Genomic DNA, 25,340 nt, shown 5'->3' with positions numbered 1-25,340 from the left:
ACCATGTACATGCTTGGTGCTGTGGAGGTTGGAAGAGGGCTTCAGACCCACAGGGAGTGAAGTTATAGATGGTTGTGAGCTGCATTGTGGATATTAGGAATCTAACCCATGTCCTCGATAAGAGCAGCAAGGGCTCCTACTGCTGAGCCATCTCGCCAAACCCACATGTACCGCTTTTTAGGAGTTTATTTTTAGCAATGAAGACTAAATTCAACTCTAAGATTCCTAGCAGAAAAAAATAAAAAAGGTGCCTGGCATTGTTTGTGCGTGCCTTTAATTCTAGCACTCGAGAGGCAGAGGTAGACAGATATCTGAGTTCTAGGCCAACCTGGTCTACAGATAAAGTTCCAGGACAGCCAGGGCTACACTGAGAAAGCCTGTCTCGAAAAACCAAAATAAATTAAAAAAAAAAAAAGATTTCATGAAGGCTTATAGGGTTCTAAATTAACAAGAGTCCGAGCAAGGCAACGTAGTAGATGCTACATAAAGTATGAAAGATAGACATAGTTATTGAGTAGCTAGGTTTTGAGATAGTACTGATAGGCAGGTTCTCTGCCACTGAGTTACCTCCCCAGACCTAAGTTTTTTTGTTTTTGTTTTTTTAAATTTACTGTGAACACAAGGTAGTATTCAATGACCTTGCTATTCCTAATGTTTGGACAGTGATCCTATATAATCCACAGTCAAAGAAGGAGCAGCACAGAAAGAAATGAGGCCAATGAACATAAAAAAACACAACAGTAAACAGTGATGACTTACAAGTCTGTGACCTCAGGAGTGTTACCTAATCTTTTAGAATTATGGTAATAAACAGAAATCACATTTCCCATTTTTTGCAAGATTGTGGGGACTTAAATAAATAACAGAATGCAACATATATAAATGGTTCCAAACAGTGCTGAGCACATATTTGTCCTCGTGAAAGGCAATAAGTGACAAAGCTAAACAGTGGGGTTCTCAAAAGATTATAAATGAAGCAGAATTTGGCACAGTCCTTTAGATTTTAATAATAAACAGTCATGTCCACTTGTAAAGCAATCCAAAGTTTATAAACTTCTCTTGATTTAGCAAAGTGACAATCTAGTCTGAACAAACATTTCTTTGCTTTTAATGCTAAATCTGCAAATATGAGTCAGCAGCACTAGAAAGTTTTCTTGAAATTCTGAAATAGGGCAGATCTTCAGAGGCTCTACCTAGATCTGTGTATCAGTGCCACGTCTATTCTGTTATTTTGTGCAGAAAATTCAATCATCAAAATTCTGTTTCTTGAAAGTGTTTTCAACAGTATGATATCCAGTGACATGAGGTTTAATTTCAGGGCAGTTATGGCATTAGAATTAAGGCCACTGCTGCCAGTAAGTATGGACACATGCTGAGGTCTAGAGCACGACCTTCAGTGTTAACTGTGCATTTGTACCGACAGATGAGCACAACATTCAGAACAAACACTGACTGCTAAAATTAACTGAATGGGAAAACATTTGATGACCTACTATTATCTTTTGTGTGTGTGTACTTCTTAATACAAAGCAAATTACTAATAAACAAGTATTTATTAATTAATTGATTAATAAAGAAAAATAATATAAAATATGCATTTATTCTGAACTTTCAGCTCTAACAATTTACCTGCAATTGCGTAATTGGGAGACACATACTTTAAACCTTAAAGTAGTATAATAAAACTGACTTTGCAAACATACATAAAAAACTTGCAATTGTTTCCTGACTTGCTGGCAAGTTTGATATAGCCTCACTTCAAATAAAGCTGTTTTGATCTAATATAGGATTGGTAATAAAAAAGAGTACATTGGAGAAGTGTCTCAATTCTCTATTCAGGTTTTCAGCACCATTACATTACTTAGTGATTCTGAACAGTCACTGATATTGTCACTATAATAGTTCCAATATTTGACACATTTGACATTTTGACACATGAAAAACAAATCACAAGCCTCACCCCTAAATCTGAAGTTTTTCTGGGTCAGAATCACTACGAAATTATGGTTCCTTGCTGGAATTTGGATTGCTAGCACTTGTACAGTCCTTGACTTGTATTGTATTCCATTTTAGGCAACTTGTGTGATGACACAGACACTGGCCCTGAGATTATAAGCAATGAAGCACAGACTCTGTAGTCGTTCAGCCAACAATCAGTCTCAGCTTGCTAGGGGAAGGCATTTGTTTAAAATTTAGAAGAAATTGTTATGTTTCATTATCTACATGTCCACAGTTACTGTAGACATCTACTGTTGTCTTTATCTAAAAATACCTCTGGGAGCTGGCAAGATAGTTCAGTGGATAAAGGCACTTGCCTTACAAGCCTGATAACCAGAGTTGAATCTCCAGGGCCTACATAAAGGTGGGAGCAAGAACTGACTTTAAAAAGTTGTTCTCTGATCTCTACATATGTGCTGTGGTCTGTGTGTTTACATATATCATTCACACACACTAATAAATAAAGTAAAAGATACTCTGCTTTTATAAATATTATCAGGATCCATATTCTTTTAGATAAACATTCATTATAACTATATTGTAATACAATCTACTTACTTAAACTTACAAATTGTGTTTCTAAAGGAATTACAATTTTCTAGTATGCTTCGTAAATAATTGTTAAGTTGTATTTATTGTCTGCAAAACAGGTTTCCCTCCCTACCGGGTAAAAATGTGAGTACTGTACTCCAGCCCCAGAAGCTCTATTTTTAAACCTGCTGGAATCCTCTACAAATAGCTTTCTGCAAATAGCTGAACAGAGAACACAGATTAATTCCTTGACCTAATACCAACTACAAGTGAGTAATAAAATTATTTGTGTGTTAGTTTACTGGGTGATTTTATTAGTAATTAAAATATTTAAAAGAAACACCCAAATTTCAAACCTGTGACTGCTGAAATGACTTCAGCCGCTTCTTAAACCGTGATGGGAGAACAAAGTCACAGCCCCTTGCTAGGAAAGCTAATTCTCCCCTTAAATCCGGGTCCCTTCGCAAAGATGTTTCCTTGATCATCATCTTTGAAAAGTGAATGTTTACTTTCCAAGCAGTCAGCTCACTTCCGAAGACAATGTCAATCTTGTCAGTAGATACTTTTTCTTCTTATCTTCCAAATAAAATAAATTTAATCATTGTGTTCTCTCAGCCTCCTGGGACCACAATCCATGCTTGTCCTGACATGCAGCTGGTTCCCAAATACAGCCTGTGACTCCCAGTGCCTTCTCATAATATTCCGGTTAGAAACACAGCCTGCAAAGGGCCTACTGCTTCTTGTTGGTAGCGTTATGTGAAACTGACCTGAACATGTTTAGAATGCAGAGCCTTCTGGGAGAGAAAGTGCCCACTCCTCCCAGCACCACAATTAGAAACATTACAACTGGACATAAAAATAGCAACTTCTCAGATAATGCCAGCTTCTGAAACTCAGCACAGGGGCGCTGATATTCAAACTTTACCCTCAAACCAGGGTGAAAAAGATTATGTGGAGCATTTTTGTCTTTTGCTGCTTGATATTGTTTTAAAAAACAAAACAAATTGAACTTCAAATTTAAAAGTATTATTTCAAGAATAGTTTTTTATTTATTATCTAAAGAGGAAGTAAATATTTCATACCCCTACATCTTTCCAAGCAAAATATGACAGAAATGGTCATTCTCAAATGATAAATTACAGAAATATTTGTTCGTTTTTAAAAGCAGACTATTTTAGCTATTAAACATAATTTTTGAAGTGATTATGGATATAGTTTGAACATTTATTATCAAAAGTGTTTTTAAGAAAGTGGAACAACTTAACATCCTAACACAGAAATATCAGATACATATGAATGAATGAAATTTAACCAAACGGGCCACAGAAGATGATCAGAGAGCAGTAACAGTACACCCTTAGGTTAGGAGACTTTTTCCTCAGAGTAGCTTTAAAGAAATAGAAACACCTCAGCATTTCACTATATATTAAATATTATCCTCATTTTAATATTTATAGTTATCAAAACATTTTATTTTGCTCATTTATATTTCACTATTTATTTTTAATTAATCTCACCAGTTTTTTACTTTCAGAAAATATAAAACACTATAAAGAACAAAACTAAAAATGTGAGTGCATATATATATGATAAATATAAAAAATTAAAATATTTAAGGTATACATTTATATATGCAAAGGTGGTTTATGCTTCTCTACTGATTATCATACTTAATCACATTCAGGTGAAAGAGTTAATATTTGTAAAATTTTATGAACTAATAATAATCCAGTGGTGTATAAATTCTCCAGGGCAAGTTCAATTTTAAGTTTTTCATTCATTCAAATATTTTTATGACATATGTACCAGATGCTGACTTAGACATAAATACAGAGATAATGTGAAGGCACTTCTTAGGCCTCTTACTTTATTTCCTAGGACAATGGTGAATTAGTATAAATGACAAGAAATATTTACATATTTCATTTACTTCTTGTATGTTTCTGAAGTTTCTGAAGGTTAGAGCAATGTTTAAAGTCCAATTGCTGGTGGAGTGTGGTGCCAAGTGCCTTTAAACTCAGCACTTGGTGAGGCATATGCATGCTTCTGTGAGTTCTGGGTTAGCCAGGGCTACATGATGAGGCCCTATCTAATACCCCCACTGAAAATGAAGGCAAATGCTGCTTAAAGCTCCCAAGGAAAAGTTACTCTTTGTTCTTAAGGAAACATTTCTGTATGTTCTCTGATGATGAAATAAGCTCCAAGTTTTCATTTATAAAACTGTTTTATAACAAAAAAATCAGAGAGCACAGGTCACAGTCCCTTAAGAGTACAGAAAAAACCTGGTCAATAAGTTATTGACAGAGACAGACTAGCATGAAGTTATTTGCTTTTTACTTATTTGTGTTTGCATGGAATTTGGCTGCTTGGTCTTAGTAAGGATTTGAGAATCTGTCTTACAAGGAGTGCACCTGGACAGCACCTAAGAACACTGTTGTTAGAGAGCCTCTTCTTTACTGGGAATGATCAAGAAGTATAAGCAGTCTTCACTTCAGATCTTTTCTCATCATGAGGATCCTGTCTGAAGATACAGGCAGTCCTAGCTGTCCTATGTGCTTACTGTGAGTCTCCAGGACAACAATCGTAAGTGATCTTGACTACAGGATACAAGAGACTAGTGCTGTCTGTTGTGAGCATGACTGGGATTTTTCAGCTGTTATTTTGAGATCTGGCTGCCAAGGCTGGAGTTCCTTTCCTGTGAACCATTCCCCCCGAATAAGCATTCTTGGGTAAGGGAGACTATTCTGTGACGGTTTCTTTCACTTTACATCTTTCTAAGGCCTTCCAGGTAGTAGCATGTATCAGAACTTTGTTGCTTTTTATGGTTAAACAACAGCCAATTGTTTAGACATTTAGGTCATTTCTACTTTTGGGCTACTATAAATAATGTGGTAGTAAACATTCATGTAGCAAGACAGATGATCTCAAGTTCAGAGAGATTATTTCTCTGGTCCCAAAATGCTTGTTCTAGATGCAGTGGTTCTCAAACTGTGGGTCACGACACCTTTGGGGATTGTATGACCCTTTCACAAGAAAACACAGATATTTACATTACAATCCATAACAGTAGTAAAATTACAGTTATGAAGTATCAATGAAAATAACTTTATGGTTGGGGCCACCACAACATGAGCAACTGTATTAAAGGGTTGTGGCATTAGGAAGGTTGAGAACCACTAGAGGAAGATACACGGAAGGACAAGCTCTGGAGTGGGAACTTTGTGGGTTCCCTGGCAGAGGCATATAAGAGAGAGGATGGTTTTATTGCCAAGACCCTAAAAATATAGCATTTCTTCTGAAATAGCTTCCACTATCTAAACTAAGAAAAAATGCTCCCTTCCTATGTCATCAAAGGATCTATGAACCCAGGAGAGCAGTTCTAAGTTTGGAGGAAGGAGATGTGCATCAAAGGAAGGTGTGACTTGTAAGGAAAAATAGAATAAAATTGTATGTGAAGCCCAGCACATTCCCTCTTACAGAATTCTTTCTGTAAGGCTTAGTCTGAAACTCGGAATTGTTTTAAAAACAATTTCTAAATCTTAGAATTCTCTGACCTTCTCCCTTTGAAAAGGAAGACAGTGATATATAACCTTAATTATCTCTGGAACGAGTCAGCTCTGGGCAATGTTTTAAGAATGGGTTGCTTAAAAAAAATTGAAGATTGACTGAAAAACTAAATCACTTATTTTGATTTATGTAATAATGCCAAGCAGTATTGTATATACAATGTGCTATGCTAGGAGCTGCAGTTGTGGTTTAGAGGTAGAATATTTACTTAGAAGGCACAAGGCCTGGGACTGGAAAAAGAAAACACACACATACACATATCAAAAGAACCCCCCCCCACCAAAATGGTGTTTGTTGTTTATCAACAATGTGTTATGCCAAAATACGTCAAGTCCTTATTCTGTTCACATGGTAATTACAATCACTCACTAGCCACAGCTGACTGTAGTTATGGAGGCCAAGATAACACCAGCCAAGGACTTCTAGTCAGGAAGGCCATTTGGGATAATCCTTTCTAAAAGGATTCTAAGAAAAAAATTAAAATACTACAAGAATATATATATATATATATATATATATATATATATATATATATATTTAGAGAAAGTCTCTAAAAAAAAGTTGAACACTGTCAATAAATGCCGGAAATATCTATTGAGCTGGGCAGGTTAGATTTTGCCAAGTTCACACAAACTAGAGTCACTTGGTAAGAGGGACCCTCAGCTGAGAACTGCTTTTTTCTTGATTAACGGCCCTCTGTGGGTAATGCCATCCTTGGACAGTGTTCCTGGGTTGTATACTGAAAGTGGTTTGAGCAAGCCCTGGAAAGTATGTCAGTAGGCAGCATTCCCCTGTGGCCTCTGCTTCAGTTCCTGCTCCAGGTTCCTGCTTGAGCTCCTTCCCTGGATGATGTATGCTAACATGCGAGATGTAAAAATACCTTTCCTTCCTGGTTGGTTTCACTCACGAGTTTACTACAGCAGCAGAAACCAAACAAGCACACGAGTGCCCCCTAAGAGTCTGCTACTGATCTAGGTGTGGGCATACAGTGGGTGACGGAACAACACTACTGTGCTAGCTAGTAATCATCTTTACCACATTACTGAAATCTGTGCTTGGCAACATGTTGACAATAGTTTCAAATCTTAAAACTCATTATTAAAAAAATGTTAAGATTTTAGCTTGTACTTTCCCTCTCCATTTTTCCTTTTGGTGCTAGGAATGGGCACACTAGACAACCACTGAGAAACCTCCCTAGCCCAATTTACTTTTCTAATCTAGGCATGTTAAGTTGTCAGACTTACAGTTTTGAAACTTTTACTAAATTTAAATTAAATGTTTATAAAAAGAGGGTAGGCTTTATTTCTTAACTTTTGAGTTATGATTAATATGCTATTACCCCATTTAAACTAAAGGGGCCTAAAATGACTATAATGTCATGTGCTGGTAGGAATCAGATAGTATTAAAATATGATTTACTTTCCTTTGAACAACTGCAGAAAAAAAAAAAAAAAAAAAAAAAAAAAGGAAAAAATAAAATATGATTTACTGACATTGGGAAGATAGTTCTACCAGTGAAGTACCTTAGTGAAAGCATGAGGACCTGAGCTCAGATCTCCGGCACTCACATAAAAGCTGGACATTGGACAAGGTGGTGTGTCTGCTATACTAGTGCTAGGTGCGGGGAGAGGTAGGGACGGAGACAGGTGGATCCTAAAACTCATTAGCCAGCCAGTCTAGTTAATCAGTGAGCTTCTGGTTCAGTGAAATCTCATCTCAAAAATAAGGAGGAAAGAGATTAAAAAGAAAATACCAGATGCTGGCCTCTGACCTCCACACGCACATGTACACCCCTCCCTCCCCCCCCACACACATAGAGAGAGAGAGAATTACCTAAGTGATATAGTTTTCTAGTGTTTATTTTTATAAAAGCATTCCACTATTCCCCATATTAAAATATGGCCTCAGCACAGTAATTCATTCATTCATAATTATGGAATTTTGGGGGACCTTAGCTGGATCACTCTTTCCCTATTCTACAGGCTGTTCTTAGTTGTATTTGACTTATTTGAATCTGCATATATCAGTTATTCTTGATCTTACAGTTACTTCCTGTCATATACAGGCTTTATAGAAAAGCATATCCTCAAGTGTCATGTGTTAGTCAATGACTACGTGAGAAAGTTTCCCTAAAAAACAAGAAAAGGTAAAGTTGATGGATGGAACAACAACAACAAAACAAAGAAAAAAAGCTAGTTTTCAGAGATAAGTCATGATAAAGATGATTAGGGAAAACAGCTATCTGTTATTATTCTGGTCAAAACTTCCTTTTTCAAAGTGGTTCTCCTGTCTCAGCGTCTAAGGTTGCTGGGATGCGGTAGAACATCACCACACCAGTGTTACTCGCTTTGTAACTGTCCAATGCTACGCTGGCTGGATATCATAATCCATAGGTAGTTTTTGTTATTGATCTTTAATAATGTTTCCAGGACTTCCAGTGAATTCAACAAAACAGGACACTGAGCCTTATCAAACTCTGCTTTGTTGAGTTAGTACGAAATTCTACCTAGATAGGAGTCAGAAAACTGTTTCTACAAATGCCCATGTAGTATAAAAAAAATGCTTTAGGCTTTAGGATCTCTATCACAACTACTCAGATTATTACAAAAGCAGCCATAGATCACTTAATGAGCAGGTGTGCGTATGGTCCTGGCAGCAGCAGGGTAGATTTCGCCAAGGGCTTTAAATTGTTGACCTTGGTTTAGGTCAATATTCAGTTTCTGAATATCCTCTTAGTATTTTCTTTTTGGCTTCCTCTCACCACAGCAGCTTGGATTTTATTTTTATCTAGTCAACACATACTCTTGGGAAAGTATTTTGAATCCATATTAAAATATTAATGATATGCAATACTGTCAAGTCTCTTTTCATGTATCATCATTAGTGTCATTTAAAAATACTGCCTACATGCCCATTAATTAAAATGTTTCCAGTAACTGGTAGTTTTTCAGCTGTCTAAAACAACAAAAAGAACAACAAAAAGGACATAATTTAAAAATAGTTCTTAAAAGAAATCAAAGGCCAGCTGTGGCAGCATATATCTATAATCTTAATACTTATGAGACTAAGCCATGAGCATGGCAAGTTCCAAACCAGACTGAGAAACAAAGCAAGACTGTCTTGAAACAAAACAAGGGCGCAGAACATAGCTTATCAGTAGAGTCTGCCTAGCTTGTGCAAGAAAATAAATAAACAGGCCAACAAAACAAAACAACACAGAAAAAAAGCTTACACAGTAGATAAACAATCTCAGAATAGTAGAAACTTCTGGAAAAACAAGAAAATAGTGAGGAGGAGTATCCTATGGGTTTCTGTTGCAGGAGGGGCCACCAGTTAGTTCCTGGCCACTTAGCCCTGAAATAATCACACAGAAACTGTATTAATTAAATCACTGCTTGGCCCATTAGCTCTAACTTCTTATTGGCTAACTCTTTCATCTTAGTTTATCCCATTTCTAGTAATCTGTATGTCACCACAAAGTTGTGGCTTGCCAGCAAAGTTTCAGCACGTTTATCTCTGGCCATGGATCCATGACGTCCCTCTAACTCCACCTTCCTCCTCCCATGCTATAGGCCAAGCCAGTTCTTTATTCATTAACCAATAAAAGCAACACATAGACAGAAGGACCTCCCACACCAGGTTTCACTGTCTCTAAAATAATTTCTGAAAGATCAAGATGCTAATGAAAGCACTAAAGCAGCCAAGCCTCACAACAGACCTATAGCTGCCACTATCTAGGAAGCAGTGACAGGGGACTGCAAGTTCAAGGCCTCTGTGGGCAACAGAAGGCATTTAAGACAGATCATGTCTTAAAGTGAACAAACAATAACAAAAATGAATAGCCAAAGCAAACCAAACTGTTCAGTTGGAACCTCCAGACTGCCCCATTCCTGCTTCTCTCCAAACACTGCTCATGCAGAGTCTCCAAAGAAAAGGTGCCAAAAAAGCCATTCTTGGTGCCTACTATGACTTCCTCTCCTGAAGTTGTCTATGCCTAAGTCCCTACCTAAAGCACTCAGTTTTTGACCATACTTGGGCACAAACCCAGCTTGTGGCAATTATCATCCCTCGCCTATAACCTATAAAGTTTCCTTGCTTTCATTTGTGGGCACAGCTTCTCCAGCCTTGAGCTCTGGGACTGGAGAACTTGCCTGGAAGTTGCTTTGCTCAAATAAACCTTTTGTTATATTTTTCCAGTTTGGCTTGATCTGGCTTACTGTGGTGGTTGAGAAACTTATTCTTGGGGAAAAGTGGGCAGAAAAACCCATTACACACCAAAACCACTAATGTAAAAATCTGAAACACATACTGTAAAAACTGATAATGGACAAACCTAAGTCACTTTTCTATTTGCTGAAAACAAGAGCTGGCAAACTGTGGTCCATGGGCTAATCTGGTTTAATGCCTGCTTTTTTAAGCATCTAAGACTTGTCTAACATTTTCTGTGTGTGGTGTGTGTGTGTGTGTGTGTGTGTGTGTATATATATATATATATATATATATATATATATATATATATGCTGTTTGCTTGGGTGTACACATGGATGCAGAGGCATGTTTCCATGTGAGCATATGTAGAGGCCACAGGAGGATGACAAGTGTCTTCCTCTATTACTCTCCCTCTTTATTCTCGTGAGACAGGGTGCCTCACAGACCTTAAGTCTACCATTTTGATGAGGCTGGCAGGTTAGTGCTAGTCTCTGCTCCACAACACTGTGATTATAGACATATACTGTCATGCCAGACTTTTTAGGCAGCTGCTAGAGATTTGAATTGAGGTCCTCATGCTTGCACAGAAAACACTCTTACCAACTGAACCATCTCCCTAGACCCTAGTTTAACATTTTTAAAGGTTTAAAGACACACACACACACACACAAAGAAAAAGATAGCACTAATTCTATGACATACAAAGCCTAAATCATTACTATGTAGTAATATGGGGCGGCAGGGCTGCGTCCCCCACACCCGGCCGCCCACATGGCTAGCTTATGCTCCGAAATAACAACACACAAACTGTATTCTTTTAATCACTGCTTGGCCCATTCTCTTCTAGGCTAATTCTCACATATTAATTTAGCCCATTCCTAATCATCTGTGTGTAGCACCCCAAGGTGCGCTTACCGGGGAGATTCTAGCCTAGTCCATCCTGGGTCCGAGCTTCATCCCGGGAGCAGGGCATGGCGTCTCTCTCAGGCGTCTGCTCCCGCGAGGAAAGCGGTCGAGTCTCCGAGCTCACTTCCTCTTCCTCCCAGCATTTTGTTCTGTTTACTCCTCCCACCTATCCTCTAACCAATAAAATGGGCCAGGGCAGTGCCTTTATTAGCCAATGACCTTCCTCCATCATTTCCCCTTTTTCGGTTTAAACAAAAAAAAAAGGATTTAACATAGCAAAATTACATATAACAAAACAGTTATCAAGTAAAAGTTACAATAATCTTTATCATAACTAAGGAAAACTATAACTATAACTAACTATTCTTAACTCCATCAAAGACTCCAGAAAGATATAATATTACCTAAGTAAACAAGAACTAAGAAACTTTTAAAACTCTAGAAATGACAGAGACATCTCGCTGCCTGGACAGTCACCCAAAGTTCCTCTGTACCGTTGGGGCATCCATCTTCAGCCTTCAGGCCCATGGTATCCAGCAGACATTTCCATAAAGCAGGAAAATTCAAAGTCAGTTCAGTCACTATCTATTGTGTCCTGCAGAATGTCTCGCAGACTCTTTCATGAATCAGGAACCCCGAAAGATCATCTCACCTTAGGCAAGTTCAGTAGTCCTCTCTCTGTGGGTTCTCTGTGTCCAGTGTATGCAACAGTCCAGGCAAGAGCAGTTTCTTGCCCAAATGGCTATCAAACTCCATAAGGTGCCTCTTCGATGCCCATCTTCCTCTTGAAGTACATTGGTGCTGCCAGGAGCAGAGTGTCTCATTGTCATGAAACGTCCTCAGTTATTAAAACATTTAAAATGCCATATTCTATAATCTTTAAAAAATATGAAGAATGCCTATCTAAAATATATCTACGCACATCTAGAAAATATTAACTAACATGACTACAAACTTGACTATTATGATTATCTATTAACTACCTATATACATTACATTTTTAAATGAACTACACAATCACAGTTCCTTAATCAAGATCAGAAACACATATACATATAACAAAATTGACCGTAAATCTCTATCAATAAAGCAAAATCTATACTAATGCAAATTATTCATACCTATATCATATCCCCCTTTAAATGTAAAAGAACATTTATAAACATTTTTTGGGAATATGGGCGCAGTTATTTCTCTCCAAACTGCTTCCTGCTGAATGGGGGCGTCGTTAATTAGGTCTTTCATGGTATAACCAGTGTGCTAGTTTCATCTCAGTTGGCAGTTGAGCGAAGCAATTTTCTGAAGATGTTCACTGCAACCCTTCAGGAGGGCGTGGTCCATCATACCAAATCAGAATAGAAGAAATGAACAGCATCTCATCCTCTGTGAAAACAAAATAAGAAACTCCTTTCCAAAGTATCATATCCTTAGATCCAAATTCATAATATCTATGTTGGATTAGTTCAGCAGTATTTATAAATAAATATCTTTTAGCAGCTGTTGCTCCTTCCTCAGCATTCAAACGATTCAAAGAGAGCATAATAGCATACAGTATCAAGATTCTTTGTGTATTTTCCATCTTTGTTCGTTTTATTTTAACCTCTATTTTGTTTATTTTTACTTTTAACTTTTTGCTTTTTGAGATAGGTTCTCTGTATCTTTGACCTGAAGTAACTCTGTAGACCAGGCTGTCTTTGAACTCTCAGAGATCCGCCTGTCTCTGCCTCCCAGGCATTGGGATTAAAGGTGTAAACTACTACACCTTGAACTCACAGAGATCTGTTTGCCTCTGCCTTCTAGGCACTGGGATTAAAGGCGTGTGCTACCACACACAGCACCTCTCTTCCTTTTTTTTTGTTTTTTACTTTAAAAACTTCAACTTTTAGTCTGCATATATTTTTAACACACTTTAAACCATTCAGAAATTTTCTCTGTCTTTGAATATCTCTTTACTGTATATCTCTCTTTTTCTGACCACATGAGTCTTTAATTTACCAAGCGATCTCAGTAGGACTAAAGGCGTGGCTTTGCCAGCTAGATCCAGTCCATTCCTTAGCTTTCCAGCCTCATGGCTGAGGTACTGGCTGTAGCCATGTTTATAGCCTCTATGGCGTTTCAAGGTCCCTGCCAGCCAGCAAGCTACAACAGACAACACTCAAGTCCTCTCTCGGTAGCCGGCCCTCCTGCCTCAAACAGTCAGAGTTTGCCATGGCAGGACAGCCCAGAAAGCCGGCATTTTTAAACGGCGCAGCTTTTTTCCTGCTACGGCTGAAAACCGAAAAGCATGCGTTCAGCTTTTCGTCAACATCATTTAAGTGTTTCGTGGCAGGACCTCTTAATGAGCTGCAGGCTTTGCAGCTAAAGCTGAGTCAGGAAGCCTCTCTTAGATGAGGTGCTTGCTTGCCTCTGGCAAGCAGAGCAGACCCGAGAACACAGCGAGTCTAGTTGCCATCAAACTAATCGTAGCACTTTACTCCATTTATGCTCTATTCAAAAGCTCTGTCTCCCGCAGGAGCCAGACAGAGATCGCAATGGCGGCACAGCCCCAGGAAGTCGCGCTTTAAAATGACACAGCGTTTTTTCTGCTACTGTTGCCGAATCAGGAAATCTCTCTACAGCACGCCACCAACAAACAGCAAAAATCTGTGTTAAACTCTCTCTCCCTTATTTTTAAGCCTTCTCAGGTTTTTTAAGTGGGTTTAGTTTATCACGTGGGGCGCCAAATGTAGTAATATGGGGCGGCAGGGCTGCGTCCCCCACACCCGGCCGCCCACATGGCTAGCTTATGCTCCGAAATAACAACACACAAACTGTATTCTTTTAATCACTGCTTGGCCCATTCTCTTCTAGGCTAATTCTCACATATTAATTTAGCCCATTCCTAATCATCTGTGTGTAGCACCCCAAGGTGCGCTTACCGGGGAGATTCTAGCCTAGTCCATCCTGGGTCCGAGCTTCATCCCGGGAGCAGGGCATGGCGTCTCTCTCAGGCGTCTGCTCCCGCGAGGAAAGCGGTCGAGTCTCCGAGCTCACTTCCTCTTCCTCCCAGCATTTTGTTCTGTTTACTCCTCCCACCTATCCTCTAACCAATAAAATGGGCCAGGGCAGTGCCTTTATTAGCCAATGACCTTCCTCCATCATTACTATCTGACATTTTTCATAGAAAAAGGAAGTCAATTCTTGTCTTAAAACAATTCATAGGAAGAAAAGATTAAATAAGAAAGGACAAATCACTAAAGCAAGGAGATATGGCCTCTTGCACAGAGCAATCTTCCTATATAAAACATCTCAAATTATTTGTCTCTTTAAATTAACTTTCATTAATGTTTTTCAACTTTTAACAAGTAGAAATATCATCAAATTTTATTCTATTTTTGATATAGGAACTTATTTAAAAGAATGTTGGGAGATTATATTTTAAATCACATTCTGATTTCAGTTCACATTTGTAAACAAAACCCTAGGAAGCTCATTCAATGCTTGGTGTGAAATTGTTAGCTGCTGAGTGAGATTGAGAATGTCACCAGGGAGCTACTGACAAGATTAAGAGTATTATCAGGGATCCATTCCCTAACTGTCTGCTTTTTTTCCATAGGAAATAATATAGGATGAGAGCTTAATAAACATTCAAAATGTGGTAACACAGTAAATGTTTCTGGTTATAATGGTTGTGAGAAATTATAATAGGTCATCAGAAAAGGTGGGCATTTTCCACTCAGTAGGTAGATTATTGAGAAAATATACCCAAATGTCTTAGCAGGCTTAGCTTACAATAACTGTAGCTCTTAGTATATCATTAGCATTCTGAGGTTACTACATAGATATATTTTATCCTTTATAACATGTTAAGCATATCAGTACTGTCTTGAATATGAAGACATATTTTTTAATTTTTATAATTAATTTATTCAGTTTCTCTCCCAGTGATGGCCGAATTTAACTAAAGAGATTATAATAGGAGCTTAGAGGCTGTACTTGCTAAAGTCAATGACTCTTCATTTGGGAGTGAATGGCACAAAGAAAGATGATTAAAAAAAAAAACTTGGTGTTATTTTGCACCTATTTCTTTTGCTACCCTAAAATTTGGGTCAATTTTTTAAATTTATTATATTTTAAAAAAATACCAATCCAAGTTTCCACTCCCTCCCCTCCTCCCATCCCCTCTACACACCCTCCCACCCCACCCCCATCCAATTCTCAGAGAGGGTAAGGCACATTGCCTTGTGGAAGGTCCAAGGCCCTCCCAAGTAAGGTATACAGCCAAAGAGAATAGGATCCCAAAAAGCCAGTACATGCAGTAGGGAAAAATCATGGTGCCACTGCCAGTGGCCCCTCAGTCTGCCCCAGCCATGCAACTGCCAACCACATTCAGAGGGACTAGTTTGTCCTATGCTTGTTCCTTCCCAGTCCGTTGGGTCAAATTCTTGTTCATCTCTGCACACAGATGTGTAAGCCATTTAAAGAATGTCTGTCTGAATCTGCTAATCCTCTCCTACCCCCAATACACCCAATAAGAGTAACTAAGACTGGATGTAGTATCTGGACATCTCCAGTCTTTGCTCTAAATACAAAAGAAGTAATTCTACCTTGCTTTTCTTCCCTGCAATCACCTTGTATGCCAGGAGGAAATGATCTGATAGATAAATATCCTATGAGAAGAACTGGAACTACCCCCACAAACAACAGCAACTTCCTCTGGACTAAAAAGCAAAGGTTACCACCTAGAGATAATGATCAATCTGACCAGGGATTTCCCAAGACTGCTTTATTTGCTCAGCTATACAGAGCCTTTAACCTTTGCCTCTGTTCCCTTTTCTAGAAATGTAAAAGCTCTGTCAACTTGCTGAAGACAGGTCTTAGGTCACTGCCCTTTTTTTCCTGGAATGGCCACAGGACTTTTATAAAACTTCTTTTCTACCTTCACCATTGTTATCTCTTGGACTGTATTCTGAAAACAGTAGACAGACCAGGTCCCTTGGGACTTTGAGTTGGACTTTTTCTCTAAAATTAACATTATCAACATTTGTGAATCAATAAATGAGATCCAGAGTTTCCATACTCAGTGAACACCTGAGAAAAACCATCATCTAATAACTGAGTATGTACTATTAAACTTTAAAATTTAATGTTTCTGGCAACTAAAAATGTGCACAGAATAATGGCCATAAATGTGTACCAGGTAGAAATTATTCACCTGATCACAATTCACCGATTTTGTTCTGTCAAATAATCTCCCCCATGCCACACTGCTGTTGGGAATTCCATGATAGGCAAGTGTTCTCTATTACTGAGCTGTATCCAGAACCCTTGCCTTCTTGAGACAGGGTCTTTTAGGTAGTTCAGGTTAGTCTTCAACTTATTATGTTTCACATTGGCCTTGAACTCAAGGTTCTCCTGCTTCTACCTCCTTAGTTCTGAGACTATGGAATTGAACTACAATGCCCAGAACAAACGAAGTTTTAAAAATTATATATTGGGATGGATAGATGGCTCAGTAATTAAGAATGCATACACTGTCCCAAAGGACTCGTTTGGTGCCCAGCATTGACACTGGGCAGATTACAACTGCCTGTAACTTTAACTCCAAGGGAGCCAACAGTCTCTTCTGGCTTCTGCAGGCACTGTACTCACGTGTACATACATTTACATTTAAAATTAAAATCTTGCTGGGTGTGGTCTGTAATCCCAGCACTCAGGAGTCTTAGGCTTGTAGAATCTATGAGTTCAAGGCCAGTACGGTTTACAAACTGAGTTCCATGTCAGCCAAGGCTAAATAATGAGACCTTGTCTCAGAAACAAAAGAAAAATTAATACTTTAAAAATATATATTATTATTGCATATGTGTGTGCATGATGTGTCCGTGTGGACACGTGTGTGCAGGTGTCAGAGGACAACTTGTGGAGTTAGTTCTCTTCTTCCCCTGGGTCCCAGGGATTGAACTAAGCCTTGCATGGAAAGTACCTTGACTCTCTGACCCATCTTGCCCTCAAATAAAAATTTTAACGAGGCTAATCTTAAACTATTTATTTGTTTACTTACTTACTTATTTATTCATTTCAGGACAGGGTCTCACTATGTATCTCTGGAACTCATTATGTAGATCAGGCTGGTCCTGAACTCATAGACTTCACCAGACTCTGCCTCCCAAGTGCTGGGATTAAAGGGATGAGCCACTATGCCTTTATTTTTTGATTTAGCCATATAAGTGCTACCTCTAAAATTCAACTTTTAAAAATTGCTTAATGTTTAGGAATATACAAATGGCATCAATAACTTGAGAAATTACTTACTAGATGTTTATCACCCGGAGCAGAAAGATGACATTATGGAAACTACTGAGGCCTTCTGCCCATTTTCCCTGGCTGGACATTTCCCCCTTCTCCAAAGCTCTTTTTCTGAACATTGTATTTGTTGTATCCCTGCACTTCCTATTTTTAGTATGATTCTGTGCATTTCAAAATAACCCATGCATTTTATAACTTATTTTTATTGATTTAGCTTTATATCTGTGAACGAATACACGCTGATATTTATAAACTGAATGGTAGATATCAGTTTAGCAAACAACTGATGTACTTTTTTACTGTCATGACCTTTTGGTCAGTAGCAGTAGTTTATGAGTCAAATTGAAGTCTGTCATATTTGGGACAGACAGATAAGAACACCATTCTTTTTTTCTTCTTAATGAACTCAGAGGTTACATATTCTGCATATTCTAGGTTGTGCAATAGGACAGGACATCAAGAACATGAAGACTTCATCAAACAGAATCTTTAAATGGGTGACAAAGTGTCCCTTACTAACCCCTGGACATTCTGAGAAAGAGTAATCCTGCTTCACTGACAAATGCATCTACTTAAATGGTTAGGTTACTGTCTTCCTCTTAGTATTCACAATCAGTATAGTAAGTAGGGGAAAAGTGAAAAATCTTTGGACAAAACCTCTTTGATTTGAGATTCTTAATTTTTCTTACTAGCACAGCAAAACAAGTCTCACACACACATGCTTTCTTCAAAGGCCTGCTGCATGGACAGTATTTTGTTTGCATGCTTAAATACTGTTCAGAAACATTAGTTTTGTCTCATCAGCTAGATATTCAGCTCTTTAAGAATCAGACTCTAGCTGGGCAGTGAAGGCACACATCTTTATCCTAGCACTTGGGAGGCAGAGGCAGGAGAATCTCTGTAAGTTTGAGGCTAGCCTGGTTTAGAGAGAGTTCCAGGACAGCCAGGGCTACACAGAGAAACCCTGTCTAGAAAACCAAACCAAACCAAAGAAAAGCAAAATCATGCTCTCTTGCCTTTTGTACCCTATTTTTCTCCTTACAGAAAAATGCACATATGTGAAGAAATGGTTTCTTGCTTACCTGGGAAAGATGAGGATTAATATTAAATTATCTACTCTGTATAAGTGTCATATTTCACTGCTCACGTTTTACATGAGCATATTAATTCTTTATATATATGGATAGATACTAAGGCTAAGTGACTTTCTTTCAGTCACAGAATCTAGAAGGAAGCTGAAGTGCATGGACAGGACAGATGAAAACAATCTGCTTAATTCAAATCCTTTGCTTCTTTTTGACTGAACTGAGATCATCCTAGCACAGAACTTGAAATGGCTAACAAAATTAGTTTCTGTTCATACATTTTACAAACAAAACGTGCATTTGGAGAATTCTAAGGACTCATGACTTTTGGATCTTACCTTGATCACCTCTGGCGTCTGCTGAATCAGAACAACCGAAGCATTATCTTTGGTTTTCTCACCAACAGAGCTCCTACAGACTGATGGACTGGCCTGGGAGGAAGTTGTCAAGGTTTCCTGTAGAATCTGCATCATTTCCTTTTCTTGTGATAGGCTCCCTCTGCCTGACTTGCAATCAACTAGTTCTTGAGCAAAGTCTTCAATGCTTTCCAGAATTCGAAGTAAGAGGGCTCGGTCTTCTTCCTCAATTTTGTGTCCATTGTTTTCAATAATCCTTGTTAGACAGGAAGGTGAGACCTTTTCTGCAGGTGAAGAGTCTATAGGTTTAGACTCAAGATCTTCATGGATCTGACCTGTCAAACGACTATGACTATTTAATGAACTAACGCTTTCACCCTTGGCAAGTGGTTCTCCAAGAGAGGTTTCCATCTTCTGTGAAAATGATTCCAAATCCATTAACAGTTTGTCTATCTCTTCTTGACTATTAGGGTTCATAAAGTGTCTCTGGTCTTTTAGTTCTATGGTAGGAACTTCTAATTTAGATTCTTCCTTAGGTGGATGAACCATCGTTGGCTTTTCAAATACCTTACCAATTTCATTTTGCACTGAAGTAGGACGTTTCTTAAGATGAGTATCATGGTCTGAAAATTCTTTATGTTCATTTACCTTTAGCGGACTCTGACCTTGTCCATTCTCTGTTTTCTGTTCTTTTCCTAATAATGACTTCTTTCCATCTGATTCTTCTTCAATATAAAGAGTTTCCATTAAATTACTAGAAGAGACATTCTCTAAAGGATTCATGGTTAATGATGATGATTGAACTTGCACAGGTTTTAGAGTTCCAGAAGTGTTTACTTCCAAGCTACACAAGGAATTTGTGTTGTTTGGAGTGGCTTTTTCAATGTCTGTTTGTTTAAAATTATGCTTGTTATCTTGCAATTCAACAGTATGAAACTGTCTGGAGTCAAGGGCTGAGAGGTGGACAACATCCTCATATTTAGGGGGCTGTTCAGTCCCATATATTGGGGAGAATGGAGTCAATTGTAAGTTAGGTATACTGCTGACAAGTTCCGTTAAATCTACAGCTTCATTATTCCCAGACTGCATAAATTCGAATGGTAACTTTCTTAGGTAGCATGCTAGCCTTGTCATTACATTCATATAGACAGTTTCAGAGTTAGAAATTGCATCATTGCTACTTCCTTCATTGATACTATTTCCCGACTTTTTCTTTATACATTGTTTTATGATGTCTGTACATTTTTTCAAATCTTCAGAGCATTTCAGTAAGATGTCCAAGCACATTTTTATGTCTGTCCCAGAAGAAAAATGATCTATTTTATGTTTTTCCAAAATCTGAGTAACTAGGTCTTCTTCAGAAAAGTTCTGAAGAAGCATGGAAGTCAGGTTTGTATCAAACGAATTTCTTTGAGATAAAGATTTTTCCTCAACTGAGGAACTCCGGAGTAAGCCAAAGGATGGAGAGGTACCATCATTATTATAATGGCCACAGAGTAAGTCAAAATCAACTGACCTCCTATTAAATGAGTCAGATTTAACTTTCCTTCCTTTTTTATAAGCTGCATGGTTTGAGTTTCTGAGTCTTTCAAGAGAAAATTCTTTTATTTTCCCACTGGCAAAGCTGATTGCTTCTCCAGCAATGTCCTTTAAGTTACAGGTATTCTGAAACGTAGATGCTCTCTTGGCCCTGGGTATGCCTGTGAGGGCCTGATGGTGATAGTCTTCAGCTGAGGAAAGCCCATTGTCATGGGGCAAAAACACAGAGTTCAGATCCACATCTTTGAACTGAGACACAGGGATATGCAAGAGGTCTGCACAAACACTATGATGCACCACAATGCAGTCTACGCCATGTGTGAAGGTGTGGCAGGTTCCAGTGCAATAATGTATGGCTCGCTCAAAACGCCGGTCTATCAGCACACTGCTGTAATGGTTCACGGTGCTAACTACAAGTCTGTAAGTTGCTGCCATAATATCAAATTCACTTAGTGGTAGGATGTGGAACTTTATACACTCTGTTTTAAGAAATTATTCCTGAAATAATACTTTGCTGAAAAAATTTAATGATAATGTTCAGTGGCGTCTTGCAAAATATACCAACTTTTCCATGAAGGGAAATCTTTAAATTTGAGGTTTGGTAACTATCAGTATACAGTAGCTGCTGCACATGTATGCTTATATTAGCAAGTCTAATAATTTAAATATTATACATTTTAGTTTTATTTGGTAACTTGATACTATAGTATTATTTTATGAAGGAATATCTTCTTTTAATTCTTCAGTGGTTCTATATTATGAAAATTTATTGCCATAAACTGTCATATAAATCTTAGTTGGTGTTACAGGAGTATTGTGATAACTGAGTATCCCAAAGTCTTAAGTGATCCATTTTTCTGTGAATGACAGAGAAACCTAGAATAAAAGGAGAAAATAATTAAACACATGCAATAAATCAATGATCTCTACACTCTATCACAGAACTTGCTACTGATATTAATACAGGACTTTGCTTTCTCACATTCCATACTCAGTACTAGAAGTAGTACCTCAAGTCTGCCTTCTTGCATATGCCTAGCTGATAATTCCTATATTACCCTTCTTGCTTTTTTATATGGCAGTAACAAGTTCATATACAGACAGTTGTCTCAACCTCATGGCTCAAGAATGAACACTATTGTTCTCTTCACAGATCAAGACTAGTCTTTTGATCCACTTTCAAGCCCCTTGACATGTTCAAGCCCCTTGAAATGTTTCTAAGCCACCTATCCCCATATTTTCTACTGCTCTCCTGCACCAACTCTCTGCTTGTATCAGCCTAGTTTCTTTTCAAAGACTGTCAACACTTGGGACCTATTCCTAATTTTATAAGTTCTTCTACAGTTTGTAATTATTCTCCTATAATCTCTGTTCTAACATACAGAAAAGCAACCTTTATTATTGCTCTTGGTTCGGTATTCTGAGACCCTGCTTCATGTGCATTTCCTTTTCTCTTTTTACCATGTGCATAAGGTTTCCTTAATTATTCTTACTTAAAAAACAGCTTGGAAAAAATCTATAGAAGTAGCTTTCCAAAAATGTTCTGCCAATACCATTTAATCACAAGATATAAAACGCCTATTATGTCCTTGGCTGTTTCTAATTTAAGTGCTGGGGGTTACGGTAGTGAATGACATAATGGCCTTGCCCTTACTGAGGTGAAAAATCTAGTTGGAAAAAGAGTAACATGTAAATAAACATATAATTCATTAGACATGCATTATGGGGAAAATCAAGCAGGATAAGGATTCAGAAGAAATATAAAGGTGTTTTAAAAAAGAAACCAGAGAAACCAGAGGCAACCTTAATGACATCTGAACAAAGACCTATAAAAGGGGAGGGAGCAGGCCAAAAAGGTATTACCAGGTAAATCATATGGCAGTTAAATCTTAAGTGCAAAGGTCCTGAGGTGGGATCATATTTGATTTACTACAAGAATACGGAGATGAATGTGGCCGAAGAAGAGAAAGTAAGAATAGTATGAGGTAAGGTCTGAAAGGACAGGTGGAGCCTAATCATGCATGACCTATAGCTCTCTCTAACGGAATTGTTTAACTCTGAGAGCACAGGGCACAACTGATAAATAGTGAATGGAGAAATGACGCAATGAGAGTTACATTTTAAACTGATGATTTTAGATGTTGTTTTCAGGCACATAGAAGACAAGGAAAGAAACGAAAATAAACAGGATCACAAGTGGCCAGGCAGGAATGCTGGGAATCTAGGACCAAGATAGTAACAGTGCAACAGATGTTTAGATGTATCTATTTCAAAGGTATAGCCAACACGATTTGCTGAACCACAGAATGTGTAATATGGATGAATCAAGAACAGTGCATTAAGGCATTGATAGGAAAGATAAATATAGCAGTGAAGGAGAATATAAATTTCACTGGATCATTGGTGATTGTTTTAAGACAGGGTGTCACTATGTAGCCATGGCTAACATGGAACATGATATGTAGACCAGGCTGGTACTGAACTCACAGAAATATACCTGCTCTGCCTTCTTAGTGTTGACATTAAAGGCATGTTCTATTATGTCCAGTACTATCAGAATTTCAATAATAAAAATCTTTACCCATTTAAAAAATGTGTTCATATTTTATTTCTTTAATCCTATACAATTATTGTACTTATTCATTTACTTTGGGCAAGCTATCTATTATTACCCTTTACTTACTTAGGTATTAGAAACTTAGTGACTACAGAAATGATGTAAAAGAATAATTGTTCTGAGACAGGGTCTTACTATGTAGTATATGCTGGCCTCAAACTCCCCAGTCTTTGCCTCCTGGGTGCTGGGATTACAGACATTTATTACCATGTCCTCAAAGAAATTTTTTCTGCTTTGAAATTTCATAGTGGTTACAGTATTAACTGCTGGTTCTTTGGATATAAGGTCACTGTTTTTGTACCAGTACTATAACATTATAATTAATATTAAAGTGGAGATACAACTCACATCCCTAATTTCTTATTCTTTATCTTCTAAATATTCTTTAATTTTATTCTAGGTAAACTGCTGAACTGTCAATTTCAAGATAAATTTTCCTATGATTTGAATACAAATATAGCAAATTTATGATTTGGAAGAAACACTGCTTTCATCATAACTTTTGGATTTCCACCTGGAAGATATAAACGTTAATTTTAAAAGTCTATCACCTTTTTCTTCAAGGTTTTCTTCCAATGGATCTGAACGAGTCTCACTACGTAACCCTGGCTACTTTCCAACTTGCAACAATTCTCCGACCTCCGTTCTCAAGTGCTGGGATTATAGGAGTTTGCCATCATACCCTGCCCCTCTGTTTTAATTTAGTTGCTACGTGAATGGAGTTTGAACAACCATTGCCTCATCCTCAGCTTGTTTGTCTTCACCATTCCCAGTGGCGTATATAAAACTAGATGTATTCAGATGGGATGGAGCTGGTATAGAAAGAAGCTTCACATTAACAGAGGTAACAGGTGTCCCATAACTAAGGAAAACTACAAAGTAGCCCAACCATAAAAGTATCATGGTACAAAAGTTAAACACAGCAGTGGAAGGAATAACGTTTTCAAAAAACATACAACCCAAACAACCCAAACACAGAGCATAGAAATAGCATCAAGTTGGGCTAAGATAGATGACTCAATTGTTAAGAGCACTTGCTGTCCTTCCAGAGAACCCGAGTTCAGTTCCCTGCAACCACATCAGACAGCTGTGAGCTGTCTCCAGTTCCAGGGAATATGATGCCATCTATTGGCCTTTGAGGGCACCTGTACACACATGGCATATACTTACACAGACACACAATGCACATAAATAAAAACAAAATTAAAAAAGAAATAATGTCAAGCATTAAGAATGGATATACCTTTTTAGAAACCTAAATTTTTTTTGAGGGGCACTGAGACAGGGTCTTGCTATATAGCCCTGACTGGCCTGGTACTATGTAGCCCAAGTTAGCTTCAAACTCATACAGTTGTCCTACTCAAGGTAAATAACCCAGCTATAAATCTATGACTTTTAAAAAATGTTGAATAAGGGTACAAGGGGAAGTAAATTAATAATGCTGCGAAGCCATAGCATAACTATATGGGATATATCAGGACTATTTTCTAATAAAATTAATGAATCTGTATTAATAAAAATAAAAATGATGAAAGGAGAAAGAGACAGAGACAGAGACCCACATTGGAGCACCGGACAGAAATCTCAAGGTCCAAATCAGGAGCAGAAGGAGAGAGAGCACGAGCAAGGAACTCAGGACCGCGAGGGATGCACCCACACACTGAGACAATGGGGATGTTCTATCGGGAACTCACCAAGGCCAGCTGGCCTGGGTCTGAAAAAACCTGGGATAAAACCGGACTCGCTGAACATAGCGGACAATGAGGACTACTGAGAACTCAAGAACAATGGCAATGGGTTTTTGATCGTACTGCACGTACTGGCTTTGTGGAAGCCTAGGCAGTTTGGATGTTCACCTTACTAGACCTGGATGGAGGTGGGTGGTCCTTGGACTTCCCACAGGGCAGGGAACCCTGATTGCTCTTAGGGCTGATGAAGGAGAGGGACTTGATTGGGGGAGGAAGAGGGAAATGGGAGGCGGTGGTGGGGAAGAGACAGAAATCTTAAATAAATAAATAAATAAAGCAAAAAATGAGTACTAGAAAGTTTAAATGCCTAATATTTATTAAAACACATGTCAGATTAGTTCTTAAACTAACAATAACAACAACAAAAACACCGAAGTTTTTTTTTTTGAGAAATTTCAGGAAATAGACAAAATATTTTCCTTAGGCCTGAATTGTAACTAAACAATTGGTTAATAAAGCAGCATGGAGGAATTTATGTTATACTAGAATTTGAAATAAA

At 38.0% G+C, this 25,340-nt stretch overlaps 1 protein-coding gene across 6 annotated transcripts in view; it reads right to left on the bottom strand.

The window, feature by feature from the left end:
- The window catches only part of Ppp2r3a (protein phosphatase 2 regulatory subunit B''alpha), a 153,214-nt gene that overhangs the window by 93,294 nt on the left and 34,580 nt on the right, over nucleotides 1–25,340 (bottom strand). For 5 of the 6 annotated variants that reach the window (XM_041677106.1, XM_041677109.1, XM_041677107.1 and 2 more), the window contains exon 2: nucleotides 18,920–21,352. In XM_041677106.1, coding sequence (XP_041533040.1) covers nucleotides 18,920–20,911 — 1,992 coding nt within the window. In that variant the 5' untranslated portion in view covers nucleotides 20,912–21,352. Of the gene's footprint in view, nucleotides 1–2,885; nucleotides 3,257–18,919; nucleotides 21,353–25,340 lie in introns of those variants that run through there. The other variant, XM_041677111.1, reaches the window with a different exon arrangement.

Source organism: Microtus oregoni, unplaced genomic scaffold (genome assembly GCF_018167655.1).
Source record: "Microtus oregoni isolate MIOR12 unplaced genomic scaffold, Mior012 000028F_ref0000031, whole genome shotgun sequence".
In the NCBI taxonomy this organism is placed as follows: domain Eukaryota; kingdom Metazoa; phylum Chordata; class Mammalia; order Rodentia; family Cricetidae; genus Microtus; species Microtus oregoni.
Note: the sequence above shows the minus strand (reverse complement) of the source record. Positions and strands in the feature narration are given on the sequence as shown.